At 41.7% G+C, this 13,652-nt stretch overlaps 1 protein-coding gene across 1 annotated transcript in view; it reads left to right on the forward strand.

Annotated features, from left to right (window-relative positions):
• The first annotated feature begins 502 nt into the window (after nt 1-502).
• PPEF1 (protein phosphatase with EF-hand domain 1) overlaps nt 503-13,652 on the forward strand; it is a 43,321-nt gene continuing 30,171 nt past the window's right edge. Inside the window, exons 1-3 of the mRNA XM_066598626.1 lie at nt 503-590; nt 4,594-4,767; nt 12,335-12,462. Of these exons, the coding sequence (XP_066454723.1) occupies nt 4,713-4,767; nt 12,335-12,462 (183 nt within the window). The 5' untranslated portion in view covers nt 503-590; nt 4,594-4,712. The remainder of the gene's footprint in view (nt 591-4,593; nt 4,768-12,334; nt 12,463-13,652) is intronic.

Consider the following 13,652-nt stretch of genomic DNA (forward strand, 5'->3'; position numbering starts at 1 on the left):
ATTTACGCTTCACTTAGAATAAAGTCATAATTCTATGCATTGGCCAAAATATAAAATGAAAGTCCCATCAAGGGTTAATTCAGTATGCAAGTGATTTCTTTCGCATGAAAGCATGGAGAAGTGGTCACATGGCTGCTCTTGTGGAGCCAAACGTCTCATAGCGTTCTTATGCTTTCATTGTTTTTTCCATTAAATCATTACGCATGAGTTAAAGACTAAGAGGCAACACACAGTTGTACATCGTGCGTGCCAGATATAGCCCTGGTATTTAATGGTATGAAGTGGACCTGTCGTCCTCCACTTGTCTTCTTGCGTGTGACGGCAGCAGGACCACCTATCATAACCAATTTCTGTGTTGTTGGGACTATAAAAAGTGGCTACGATGTTGTATCTCGACTGAGACTTCGCTGAATCATCAACTGTATCACCCTGACTGACCGTCTAGGATTGCTTGTTCTGAGCCGGCAGCCTCCAATGATGTCTATGTGAGAAAATCAGGTGGAGTACTTCTGTCTCATCTAATCAAGTCTGACATCTGCTAGCTCTGTGATGTAATAACTGAATATGGTGAAGATGATGCCAAATTCAAGGTAAGAAGAACTGATATCGCTTGCTTGTTCCAAGTTTATTTTCTATAATCATAATGTACTGCTTAAAGATTTACAAGGTTGCCTTTTTTATAATATTTTACACCAATAAGGCTAATTAAGAGAAGCCCTGTACCTGATCACAATTTGTAATGTAGGGTTTATAGTAATTTGGTTCCCAAGAAGAAATAAGTGTCTGATGAGTGAGAGTCCTGGATGTAGAACCTACACTTATCAGGAGAATGGGTGACCCCCTTCTCCATCAATCAGCACTACAGAGAGGAGCAGACCATGCATGTAGCTCTCTACTTATTAAAGTATGTGTCTTATGGTAAAAGCCGAGAACGTCACAATCCCGATAAGCTATGGTGGAGAGCCCTACATACATAGACAGCCTCCGTTAGCTGATATACTCCTTTCTGGGGTGCCAAAATTCAAGGGACACTGTTCGTCTTATATAGAAATGACCTAAAGATGACAACAGAGTACACCATTAGTACTTGTCGAACTCTCGTTCTACATAGAAAGCACACAGGACCAGCCAAACCCAGACATGTCTGTGTCCAGATGATTAGCAGCTGCAATGAATGACATAATAGGCTGTATGTGGTTCTCGGACTCCAGGTTCTTCACATCTGATATAAAGGCTAATTTTATTTTCTCTCATAAATGTATAGTTTTGGTGAATGGAATATTTGAAAGATTGGTAAGGGTGACTCTTCTCAGCCTTGATCCTTGCTCCTAATCAAGAGAGTCCCAGTAACCAACAAATCTTGACTTCTTTAGCTCTATGACCCCGATAATCAGTTTTCAGAGCCAAATGCTGATTTGCAGTCTAAACACTGCAATAAGTGTACAGTAAGATATGCTTAAAGTGTGTTATACATTGATTAACACCTTACTCAGTTTTAGACGACTCTGGAAGTGTGAAGATATCAGTTAAATTTAGTAAGAGAGAATGTATGCAAACTCTTTGAGAACTTATGCAACTGGGCCATATAATCATAGGTTAGTACGGCCTTAAGAACAGCTTCGTACAGGCGTGCTTGCAAACATTTTTGCACCCATACACAATGGGTTCGTATACATTACCATATTTTGCGCATGAATTTTGCGCAAAAAAAAATGCAGCATGCTCTATTTTGTGCTCATTTTTGCCCGAAAGGTCCTCATAGAAGTCTATGGGGGGTGCACAAATGCACATGCAAGCAGATGAATGAAAAGCAGTGCAATTCCACTGGAAAAAGAACACGCCTGGACCTCACTAGACTAAATAGCCATTTAAATCAGGGTGTGTTTGTCTGCCGCACACAAATGAATATGCACTTTCAGGCACAAAACGCACAGTGAAATACTGCAGTGCGGATGGAGCTGTCTGCTTGAAATACTGCAGTGGGGATGGAGCTGTCTGCTTCCTGCAGAACTCTGCACAGCGCACAAGTGCGCCAGCCCAGCAAACAGCTGATCAGCGACGATCCCAAGAGATGGATCCCCACTGATCTACTACTGATGACGTATCCTGAGAACATGCCTTCAGTAATTTACAAGTAGACAACCCTTCTAAGGGTGGCTTCACGAGTGTGTGCTTGTGTGTGCATAGATAGTACATATGTGCGCACCCCTGTACGTGCAAAAACACACGTGTATGCAGGTGCGCACATTGCTTTCAATTGAACCGCGGCTCCATTGAAGGCAATGGTCTGCCGGCGGCTCCATTGAAGGCAATGGTCTGCCGGCACCCCTTAATTGTTTTTTAGGGAAGAGCTTTAAATACAAGCTCTTCCCTGAAAAACAATTATTTTAGTGTAAAATAGAAACTATATCAAAATATACTTACCTGTCTGCCGCTGCTGTGTCCCCCGCGGGGATGAAGAATTCCCTACCGCAGGTGTCACACATGACAGCTGTGGTAGAGGATCCAGCTGCCGGCACCCCATAATTGTTTTTCAGGGAAGGGCTTTAAATATAAGCCCTTCCCTGAAAAACAAGGCAAAGTCATGTTAAAAATAATAAAAACCACATACTCACCTTCCTTCAGCTACCGGGGCTCAGCTGCGTCCTCTCTGTGCTGTCCCCGACTCTGCAATGCAGTTCTTTCAGCAGCCAGGGAATTAAAATTCCCACCTGCTGGAAGGGCTGCTTGTGATTGGCTGAGGCGCTCAGCCAATCACAGGCAGCTCTCGTCTGTCATTCATTCTGCGAGAGCTGCCTGTGATTCGCTGAGCACCTCAGCCAATCACAAGCAGCTCTTTCAGCAGGCTGGGATTTTAATTCCCCGGCTGCAGAAAGAACTGCATTGCAGAGCCGGGGACAGCGCAGAGAGGACGTGGCTAAGACCCGGCAGCTGAAGAAAGGTGAGTATGTGTTTTTTTTTTATTTTTAACACTACTTTGCCTTGTTTTTCAGGGAAGGGCTTATATTTAAAATCCTTCCCTGAAAAACAATTACAGGGTGCCGGCAGCTGGATCCTCTACTGCAGCTGTCATGTGTGGGGAATTCTTTATTCCCCGTGGGTATTTAGAATTCCTCTGCCACATCTGTCACAGATGTGACAGGTGCAGCAGGGAATTCTTTATTCTTCACGGGGATGCAGAAAACATCTGCCGCATGTGGCAGATGTGTTCTTCATCCCCGTGGTGGACACGGCAGTGGGGGACAGGTAAGTATTTATTTATTTTTTTTTACACTAAAATGGTTCTTTTTCAGACAAGAGCTTATATTTAAAGCTCTTCCCTGAAAAACAATTAAGGGGTGCCAGAAGACCATTGCCCTCAATGGAGCCGCAGGCAGCAGCCGCGGCTCCGTTGAGGGCAATGCGTGCATTCCCTATGGTGCACACATGTCCTATCTTTACAGGTGCACGCCTGTAAAACACGGACATGTGAGCACACCATAGGGAATGCATTAGATGTAATAGACGCATGTGAAGCCACTCTAAGTGTGAGAACTGTGCCAAGCAACATCTCATATGCTTGCTTCTTTTCCCTTGCCTTTATTTCAAAATCGCAAGAATTTCAATAAATTTAATTGTGGCTCAATAAATATAGCTACCCGCCCTTTCCATCAGTTTTCTCTATATTTAAAGGAAGTCTATCAACACTTTTTGCGCTTCCAACTGAATGCACTAGCAGATGCCCAGTGATATAAAGAAGATATTGGTACCTTTATTATTTTCCACTGTGTCTTCGCTCTCCGGATATAGGGACGCGCACTATATGCAAATTAGAATTGCACCGTTCAATTGGCATTACCACTGTGCCTTCAGTCCGTCTCTCTCCCTGCCTATTGATGAAGAAACCGTGCCCATTGAGTACTTTGTGACGTCTCCAGCTCCAACCATTGGAGACGTCAAGCGCTCCAGCGTGACCGAGGTTGCACCGCATTCAGCGAATAGGTACATTCGCTGTGACTCTTTCCTGGCTACACTGACGAAGGTCAATGCGTGTGACTGTGAAAAAGTCAATGGTCAGGGAGAGACCCAAACTGAAGGCATAGCGGGAATGCCCATTGGAGGTCCAACTCTAATTTGCATATAGAGCATGGTCCAAATACTGAACTATATCTAGAGAGTGAAGATTCAGTGGTAAATAATAAAGGTACTAATATATGTTTTTCATATCATTGGGCATCTGCTAGTGTATTCAGTTGGTAGCCCAAAAGTGGTGACAGACTTCCTTTAATGGTTCTGCTCTCGACTGGACAAAGTGTTCATAATGAACAATTCTGCCACAAAACATTATACAGTAAGGGCTTCACATAAACCTAGATGCACACTGGTCTATGTCTTGATTTGATAAATGACAAGTTCCAGTAATAGCAATGATGTAATATCCAGCAGATGTTTCAGTGCAGTCTGGTATACAAGATCCTCATCATTTGAGATGCTTCATAACAAGCTTTAATGATTTCAATGCAGCAGTCCCTTTGAAACCACTCTGCTAATCCATGTAATTTAATTTCTCGCTATTCTCCTTGTGTGACACACCTCCTTCCCTTTGTATTACAGACCAAAGCAATTAAAGACAAACAGGCTAGAGGACTTAGAACAACATCAGTGAGAAGAAGCCTTGGACTCTATGAGCCATAGAAGTTTGATAGTAGTGCAAGCTAGTTATATTTAAAGCCATGGGATGTGGGACATCAGTCAAGACTGAATATCAAGGCAAAAAATCGGAAAAGGGTAAGTACCCAAAGTAGACTTTAGTTAAAACCATATTTAATATGAAGTTTTCATATAAAATGAAATGCAGTTAGAATCATGAATCTACATTTTCCATTGCTGCATATGGTAAAATAGCTTTCGACTATGTAGGTGTATTTGCAGCATTTTTTCTTCCGGTATTTATGCATGTAAAACTACAGTTTTAAAAAAAGTGATTCTAAATCTAAAAATATGCCACTGGCACCCGGGGCTCTAATCTGACCCAGGACAACATCTGCATGAATTTTGTATTTTCTCCCCATGCTTGTGTGGGTTTCTTCTTTAGAATCATTTATAAAGTGCATACATTTATCGAGGAGGAAGAAGCATGATGACTCAGTGGTTAGCACTGTTACCTTGCAGTGCCTGGGTCCTAGGTTCAAATCTCATCAAGGGCAACATCTGCATGGAGTTTGTATGTTCTCCCTGTGTTTGTATGAGTTTCCTCCCACACTCCAAAAACATACTAAAAGGTGAATATAGACAGTGAGCCACATTGGGGACAGAAAATATCAAGTGATGTACATTGCTGCATAATATATATGTGCTATATAAATAAAGGGGATTATTATGAAACACTGGAAGAACATGTAAACTCCATGCAGATGTTGACAGATTTAAACCTAGGATCCCAGTACTGCAAGGCAACAGTGATAACTGCTGAGCCACACCACCTTCTTTTAGTAGGTACAGCCAAGACTTTTTTAGTAGGTTTTGGTTTACTCCAAATTGACTTTTTAGCAAAGTTATGTCATCACGCTAATCCCCACACCCAGAAGGTCCTCAAACTTTCCAGGTACCCCAGGCACTATATATAGGGCTTAATGCTGTGCCACAACCCTAAGCAATGTCAGAGAGAGAGACCCAGCAGCAGCATCTGTGACACAGCTCCTGAGTAGGAGATTGCAGCTGGGAGAGAAGCCACCACACCAGAGCAGTTAGTGAAGTGGCGGAGGCAGCTGGGCACATAACTGTGTGAGCAATGTCTTTCCCATGCTTGGGTGCAGTGCAGTAGTACCAAAAGGGCCTTGATGAGCGAGGGGCTGAAAGCAGAAGGCCAGAAGGGCTATGATGATTAGGGGCCAAAAGCAGAGGACCAAAAGGGCTCTGATGACTGGATAACAAAGTTGGAGGGACGAGCAGATGGAGCCCAAGATGATGCAGCTAGATCGGAGCTGCTGCGAACAGCGAAAGACACTGCAAGCAAAGCTGGCCTCAGTAAAGTTGCACAGTGTGTACAACAGTCAGCAGGCCTGCTGTTAAGGTAGCAAGGATATAAACAGTAGTCATGTGGATTGTAGTGCTTTGACATAAGCTTCAATTGTGAGTAGTACATTGGGACATTAGCCAGAAGTGAGCCTGGACATTTATTTACAAGTAAAGTTTAAGTAAAACGGTTCTGGATTGCGCCAATCATGGAGGGTTATTTCTTTATTAACGAAGTCTGTTTCATTACCCTGTGTTGATGTTTGAAGTGCACTGTTATGTAATGCTACAGCAAGACCATAAGATAGCATGAGACCTCAATAGCTGTAATGTCTACAACGTTGTGCATTCTGGGTATATGGACGTGGCCTTTATGGTGCAGAAGAGGTCATGTTCCAGGGAGTCATGTAAATATCGCGTAAAACCCGAGTAAAATTATAGATGTCTTGCTGCTACCAAATACAAGTGTAATGTAATGTTAATGTTTATGATGGATGAGAGTGTGCAACAAGCTACCTGACCCTGAATACAAAAAACGAGTTGTACCAGCAGCACCAATAGTGTCCCACACTGGGTCAGGCCACTAAATGCAAGAGCCAGTCAAGGAGTTTCAAACCACAAACTCCTATAGGAAGTCCAACAGAAAAAATGTTGGACTGGCAGCATATAAGGATGTAGTAGAAAAAATTATTACCCTATCACATATAGACAGCAGCGCTTCGGCCTTAAGAAGGCCGCAAGGCTGAAATGTTGCTGTCTATATGTGATGGGGTAATACATTTTTTTCTACTGCATCCCTATATGCTGCCAGTCCTACATTTTTTCTATTAAGCTACCTGACCCTGTCAGAGTAGAGTGTGTCATAGCAAGGTAGACCTCAGAGAAATTGCTAAATGTACATCCGCGACATCGGGTGTCTTGAGAGTAAAGATACAGCTCCACTGGGGTGGTATTAGTTTAGTCTACAGGTAGTGAAATCAGCATCGGGCATATAACAAATACACTAAGCTTGGTCATGTGACTTGAGGCCCGATTCAGGAAAAGAAGTGTAAAGGCCATGTACCCTGATTGTCAAATGTAGCTTCACGTGATTAGGTATGATGTTCTAATGTAATATTGAAGTACTCTAACCCTCCTATGGAGTGAAATAATGCAAAAAGGTACTTTCATTAAGTAAAGTTCACTTTCATAAATGCGTGTTGCTCTGTCTCCATCTGTCGTGTAATACGCATGTGAAAAAAACCATAAGTGTGAATGGCCCAATAGAAATCAACGGGCTTTTGGCAACGCATATTATGTGCATACAGGGCTCACTCACCTGTGTGAGTGAGCCCTTAATGTAGGCACATGAGAGTCTGGTTGGTTGTTCTCTCCTTGGGCCCAAATTAAGCCTCCATCCCGGTACCAACATGGTGGCAGAGAACATATAAGGATACCATGTTACTGGAGGCAAGATCATTAGGACCCACAGAGTGTGTAACGTGGGGAGGGGGTCATGGTTTGATGCACGAGGTGTTTGAGCTGGGTTTTTGGCACCAAAATGTTATTGGGCATTGGAAAGGTTCTTAGAAAGCAGAACTATAGTAGTGACGCAGTAGGAGAGGAAGCTGCAAGATGGCCTGATGGCACTGTCAAAGTTATAGGTGCCAGTGGAAAAGGAGAGACTCCATAACTGAGAGCTCCCCTTAACACTAAAGTAGAGTAAGCTAGTATGAATCAAGTTGAGGTGTGCAATAGCGGGGCAATTAGAGTCTTATCATTAGTTTATGATCTAAGAGATTATTGGAGGAGTAGCAGGGAGCATGTGATTCCAAGTGCCAAGAGCCACCTTACAGGTTCAACCGGTGTATAGAAATTTTCACTGTAGAAACTGTTAAAAACTTTATAGCATTTAGGAAACTGTGTGAAAAGGTTATAAACTGCACAGTAAAGTTATTATTCTGCATGAGCAAGAACTGTCTGAAGAAGATATTAACTGTTAGGGAACCTCTCTGCCATCTGGGTGTGAAACGGGCATGGCCTTAGTATTTTCAGGTAGAACTAAGCTGATCATGAGAAGTTTGACATGATACTTTCTCCCTAAAGTCATTTCTTAAAAGTAAGCAAGTATAATTATGCCATTCTGCAAGGTGTCTCAAAAATATGGAAACTTCCATATAGAGAATAAATGTAGCAAGTTTTTTCTATGCATAAATGGCATCCTTACTAATTGACGGAGGACAACCCAGACCGTCAGATAGAATTGGCAGAATGGGCAACACAGCAACTTTAGATGAAGCCTTGTTTTTCCTGTCAGGTGCTGAATGGTGAGGTCAACAAATAGAATCACCGATAACCCCACATACTTGAGGAAATTTGTAAAGAAGTTAGCCAACTGTTCTGTGGGTAATGGGAGGTCTGGTTGAATGGTGTTGATTGAAATCTGCAGTGATAACATGCTTCGTTCACCTAACAGAAGGACAATTTCGAATTCTGCTTGAGATAACGCCATCATTCACATTGTCTGCAGTGGAGAAAAATCATAGTATTAACATGAAAACAAAAAAAAGTTCTGTTATAATCAAGTACACCATTGTTTGTCTGGTGGAATTCTCTGCCAGTTTGCTATATCACACCTACTTCCCACTAGAGTTGAATCCAAGATGGCAGGATTCAAATGGCCGTCATGTTGGTGACATTGCCTAACAAGTTTACCCTCTTCCCCTACAGCTTGTATAAATAATTGGATCACTATCTGCCAAACCATTTTCATTCTATACAGGCGTTTCCACACTTTTGAGACCCTGTACATAATGCTATACTATACAAGTAAAGGGTGGAAGAAAGTGAAGTCCTAGCTAGTAAAAGTAGCAGTCGTGCAGGATTTCAAAGAACCTCGTTAAGGGTAAATAATGTTACTTCACACATTTGTACCTGGAGGGAATGTGAGCCAAAACAAATTAGACGTGTGTGCTCTGAGCTATGTGTTATTTTATTATTTGGCATCACTTTTCACCTATTACACACTAAAACAAGTGCTATCTTGTCTCTTGTTGTGGGAAGTGCTTGCTTGTTTTGTGCTGCTTCTATCCCTTGTGTTTACTTCTTGCCTTAAGGTAAATTATAGTTACAATCCAGTTTATTTCTAGCAGAAGAGCAAACTATCATTAGCTGAAGTTGAAGGGCTTGCTTTATCATTCATTCTATTCCATATAGAGAACTTGTCGCCAGCAACATTGGCTATGATTCTACTGAGTGATCAGAATCTGTGGCCCCTTCAATATTTGTTTGCTTGTAGATATTAGGATTAAGGTGATGAAATTACTGATACAAAATTCTTTTATACTGGGGGTGGACAAAAATATGGAAATACTACAAATTGCATGCCCAAATCACATGGGATTATAAATCCTATTTCAATAAGACATGTAAAGACGGATTTTAAGTGGAGGTAATATGACACAGATGCTGCCGGGCAGAAGTGAACATCTGCCCGAGTAACAAGGCTCCATTGGTCAGGGGTTTGAGCCACTCAGCTGCTGTTACCAGCTGGCTTCCCAAACCACCCAGAGCAGAGCAAGAGGTGAAGTAAACACAAATTTGTTGGGAAAGCTCTCAGCCAAGCAGGGGTCAAGAGGGCAGCTCAGTGCTAATGGTTAAGATCTCATGCATTTCGTATGATGTTTCCATATTTTTGTCCACCCCTGTATGTCTCTCTCCTGCTGCATTCAAGTTAAAGTGACCCTCTGGTCCTGGATAACTTATCTGTGTGGGGCAGCCTGAATTATCTAATAGTATGGGTGGAACTAATGGTGCTTTAAGCCTGCGTGGTGCACTACATGTAGTAGTGGCATTGCACCCTATACAAGCTTTATCAGTCTGCAAGTACAGCAGCCACTCCTTCAATACGTTATGGGTGTGGGAGTGGCTGTTCATCAGTATTTTGCACCTGTTACCTCGCCCTTTTGTCATTTTCACTCTGCATGTTGCTGGGAACTGGTCTATGTATCTGCCCTTGAACACTTGTATCAGTAAAAATGGCAATTTTTCACAAATTTGTGTGTGGAATTTATCCTTAACAAAAAGTTGAATCCTACTGCAGCATCCGAGGAGCAGCCCCCTCAAGCGGTGAGACAGCGAGGTAGAGAAAAAACCTCGTCATGGTGCTCTACCATCTCCTCCCTACGGGTGGCTAGGAACCTGACCCTGTTACTACTGGGAGAGACCAGCATTCAGTAACCCGAGTTACCTTTTAGTCCTATTTGTCACTATGATGCCAACGTTCTTTCTTCTGTGGCGGATTACCTAACTTGAATCAAGTAGTCCACACACGGAGAGTATTTTCTGACCGAGAACTGGGAACATTCGGTCCTGTCCATTTACTTAAACTCTTGTTGGAGTAACAATAAAACAGTTCTTGAACAAAACAGCTTGCACAGTGTTGAAGCAGTGAGGATTCCCAGGGCATTAAGCATCCACAGTCCTAGTTATCTGTAGGATCTTTCTCCTGGCCAAACTCTCTTTACTTCCAGGCACTCACTTTTCTTGTACACTTGCGGCTTCTCTCCCTCCGGTTACATGCGGTTCTTGCGCTGCACTCCCACGCGTTTCCGTCATGTCTGGGTTTCCATACTCCATAAGAAGGAAGTTTCCTGTTATGGCTGGTTCTGGCATGAGCGGCAGACCATCTCTCCACTTCCTACATCTCTCTCAACTTCTCTCTCTCCACTCTTCTTTCAACTCCTTTCTCAACTCATCATGTATTCAGGCTGGAGACAGCCCAACAGGGTACTAGAGCCTCCTCTGAATTGTACAGTGTTCCCCAAAAAACTTATCTTTTTGCTCTAACACAGTAATCACATATAGGATCATTACAGCAGGGGTCAATCCCGCTCTATACAATGTGAGTGTCGGCTGTCTTCGACAGCTGATACAGGCTCAGAACAGCCGGTGTCACTGCTTATACTGATCGTGGCTGTTAACCTTTTAAATGCCGCAGACAATTCTGACAGTAGCATTTAAATACCTTGATCGGAGTTCATGGGTCCCGAACAGTGCCCTAAGTGATGAGATCGAGCGGTGCCGCTCGGTTTCCATGCCAGCCGGAGCCTTCTGAAGGTTCCCATTGCAAATTGTCTATCAAATCATGCCTATGGCATGGCTTGATTGACTGCTTGTCAAATTGTGGTATTGTGTAATCCTATGGTTATCTGCATTACACTGCAAAAGCGATCAAATGTTTGCAAGTTCAAATCCCCTGTGGGGACTAAAAACAAAATGTAACAATTAGTTTTAAAAAAGTTTATTAATTATAAAAAAAATTAAAGGTAATAAAAATTTAGAGAAAAACCCTTTTCTCATATCTATAATAAAAAAACTAAATATATTTGGTATCGCTGCATCTGTAAAAGTCTGATCTATCAAAGTAACGCATTATTTACCCCGCACTGTGAACATTGTCAGAAATAAAATAGTGTCAGAATTGCGCTTTCTTGGTCACCCCACCTCCAAGAAAATGTTTAATAAAAAGCAATTTAAATTGTATGTACTCAAAAATGGTACCAATAGAAACTACTGAGTGCCCCACAAAAAACAAGACCTCACACAACTATGTTGACAGAAAAATGTTAAATTTATGGTGGCATAAAATAATTTAATTTTTTTCCAAAGATATATAATTTTTTTAAGTAGTACAGTAAAAAAAAACTATATTAATTTTGTATCATGTACTCACTCATAGAATAAAGTCCTCATGTCATTTTTGCTGCAATGTGTATGCCGCAGAATCAAGACACCCCAAAATGGTGAACTTGCTTTTTTTTCCGTTTCAATCCACTTAGAATTTTTTAAACGTTTTTCAGTACATTTTATGGTACATTAACTAGTACCATTGAAAAAGATGGTCCTGCAAAAGATCGTCCCGCAAAAAACAAGCCCTCAGACAGCTACGTGGATGGACAAATAAAAGAGTTATTTTTAGAAAGTTAGGAGGAAAAGCCAAAAATTTTAAAAAAGGGCCGCATTCTTTAGAGGTTAATAAAGCACACAGTGTGACTGGGACTTTTAAGTCATTTGCTTCTATGTAAAACCAGCTGTATATTTTCCTACATATAATACCACAATAGAAAGAGTTGAAACAAGCTGGATGTTTCCCAACGATATCTCAATCTAGACAAAACATCTTAATGAATAAAAATGTGCTTTATGTCACCAGATTTCCCATAAGAGAATATGGGAGTCTTGCATTTTGGCTCTGACAACTGCTTTACGTTACGTTTTTTATGACCCAGATATACTGATTTACTGCTATAATTACCTTATTTTTTTCTTCTTATTAATCCAGTTTTCTTATTTCTACTAGCAATTAAAGCAGCAGTTTTGATACAGAGATGGTATCGTTTCTACATGGCGAGATTAGAAATGAGAAGGCGTTACACACTTAATATATTTCAGTCTATCGAGTATGCAGATGAACAGGCCCAGCTGCAGGTCAGTGGCATTTATATTCACTATACAAGTATTGTTCTACCGCTTGAACAAAGGTACAGGTTGCGGTGTTCTAAGAATTATTAACCATCCTTCAAAAATCATCAAAGTTAGGTTTAAGCTCAACAGCAACATTAAATTGTCTGATACTTGCAGTAAAACTACAACCCTTATGTGGTGCACCGGGGGTTAAAACAGCAGGCTAGCAAGGGTTGTAGTTCTTATGTTATGTGGAAGGGTGGCTTCACTAACCTGAGGGTCCCAGGCTCCACACCATACCCTTTTACCACACCATACCTAGTCCATTACAGAATCTGAAAGAACTCTCATTGGAAAATTGTCCATGTGCATACAGTCCTAGGGCCCTGTCACAAATCGGCTGTTCGGAGCGCTCTTGCCGCTATGACCCCTTGTCATGGCAGAGCCTCAATCGATCATTCTAGTAGGGTTGTAAGCGTGGAGTTGTTAAAATACAGGTGGATCTGTACCCAGCTTTCCCTGTCTTCTACATGCATGCAGACCGGAAGCTTAGACCACCCCTGCTCCGTTCTAATGACTCAGTGCCCTGCAATACCCACACAAATACACTTTGCCACCACCACCTTGTTACAAGTAAACTGGAACCCAGACTACGAATTATGAACACAATCTACGAGTTATGATTAGTTTTAAAATGGACAAAGCTGACTAATAAATTGTAGATTTAATGTAGAAAAAGACTACCAGGCAGATATATATATATATATATATATATATATATATATATATATATGTACAGAGGATATACAGAAAAGGTTGTTACATGGGAGTATAAGAGGTATACACAACAAACAGTGTTTTAAAATAAACTGAGGAAAATAAAGGAAAAATACCAGATTTGACATACACGGAGCAAGGTTCTGATCTTGTGCGGAGTCACAGAAAGCAAAAATGGGGCAGTCCTTACGCTGGGCGTATCTCCGTAGGTCTGACAATTTAAATCTGTGGAGTTCCAAATTATAAAGGGTCCCTGAGTATACACCTTCCCCTGTCCCCTCTGATGTCATTCAGGAGGTTTGGGGTGGGGCCATGCATCCCTTGTGGAAAAAACATAATTCTCTATTTTCCACATATCTCGATAAGAGGCCCTCCAATTAGGAATATAAGCCTGGCATATTACTAGTCATGATTTTATCTATTCATTGATATCAAGC

The sequence above is a fragment of the Eleutherodactylus coqui genome, chromosome 4, assembly GCF_035609145.1.
Source record: "Eleutherodactylus coqui strain aEleCoq1 chromosome 4, aEleCoq1.hap1, whole genome shotgun sequence".
Taxonomy (NCBI): Eukaryota; Metazoa; Chordata; class Amphibia; order Anura; family Eleutherodactylidae; genus Eleutherodactylus; species Eleutherodactylus coqui.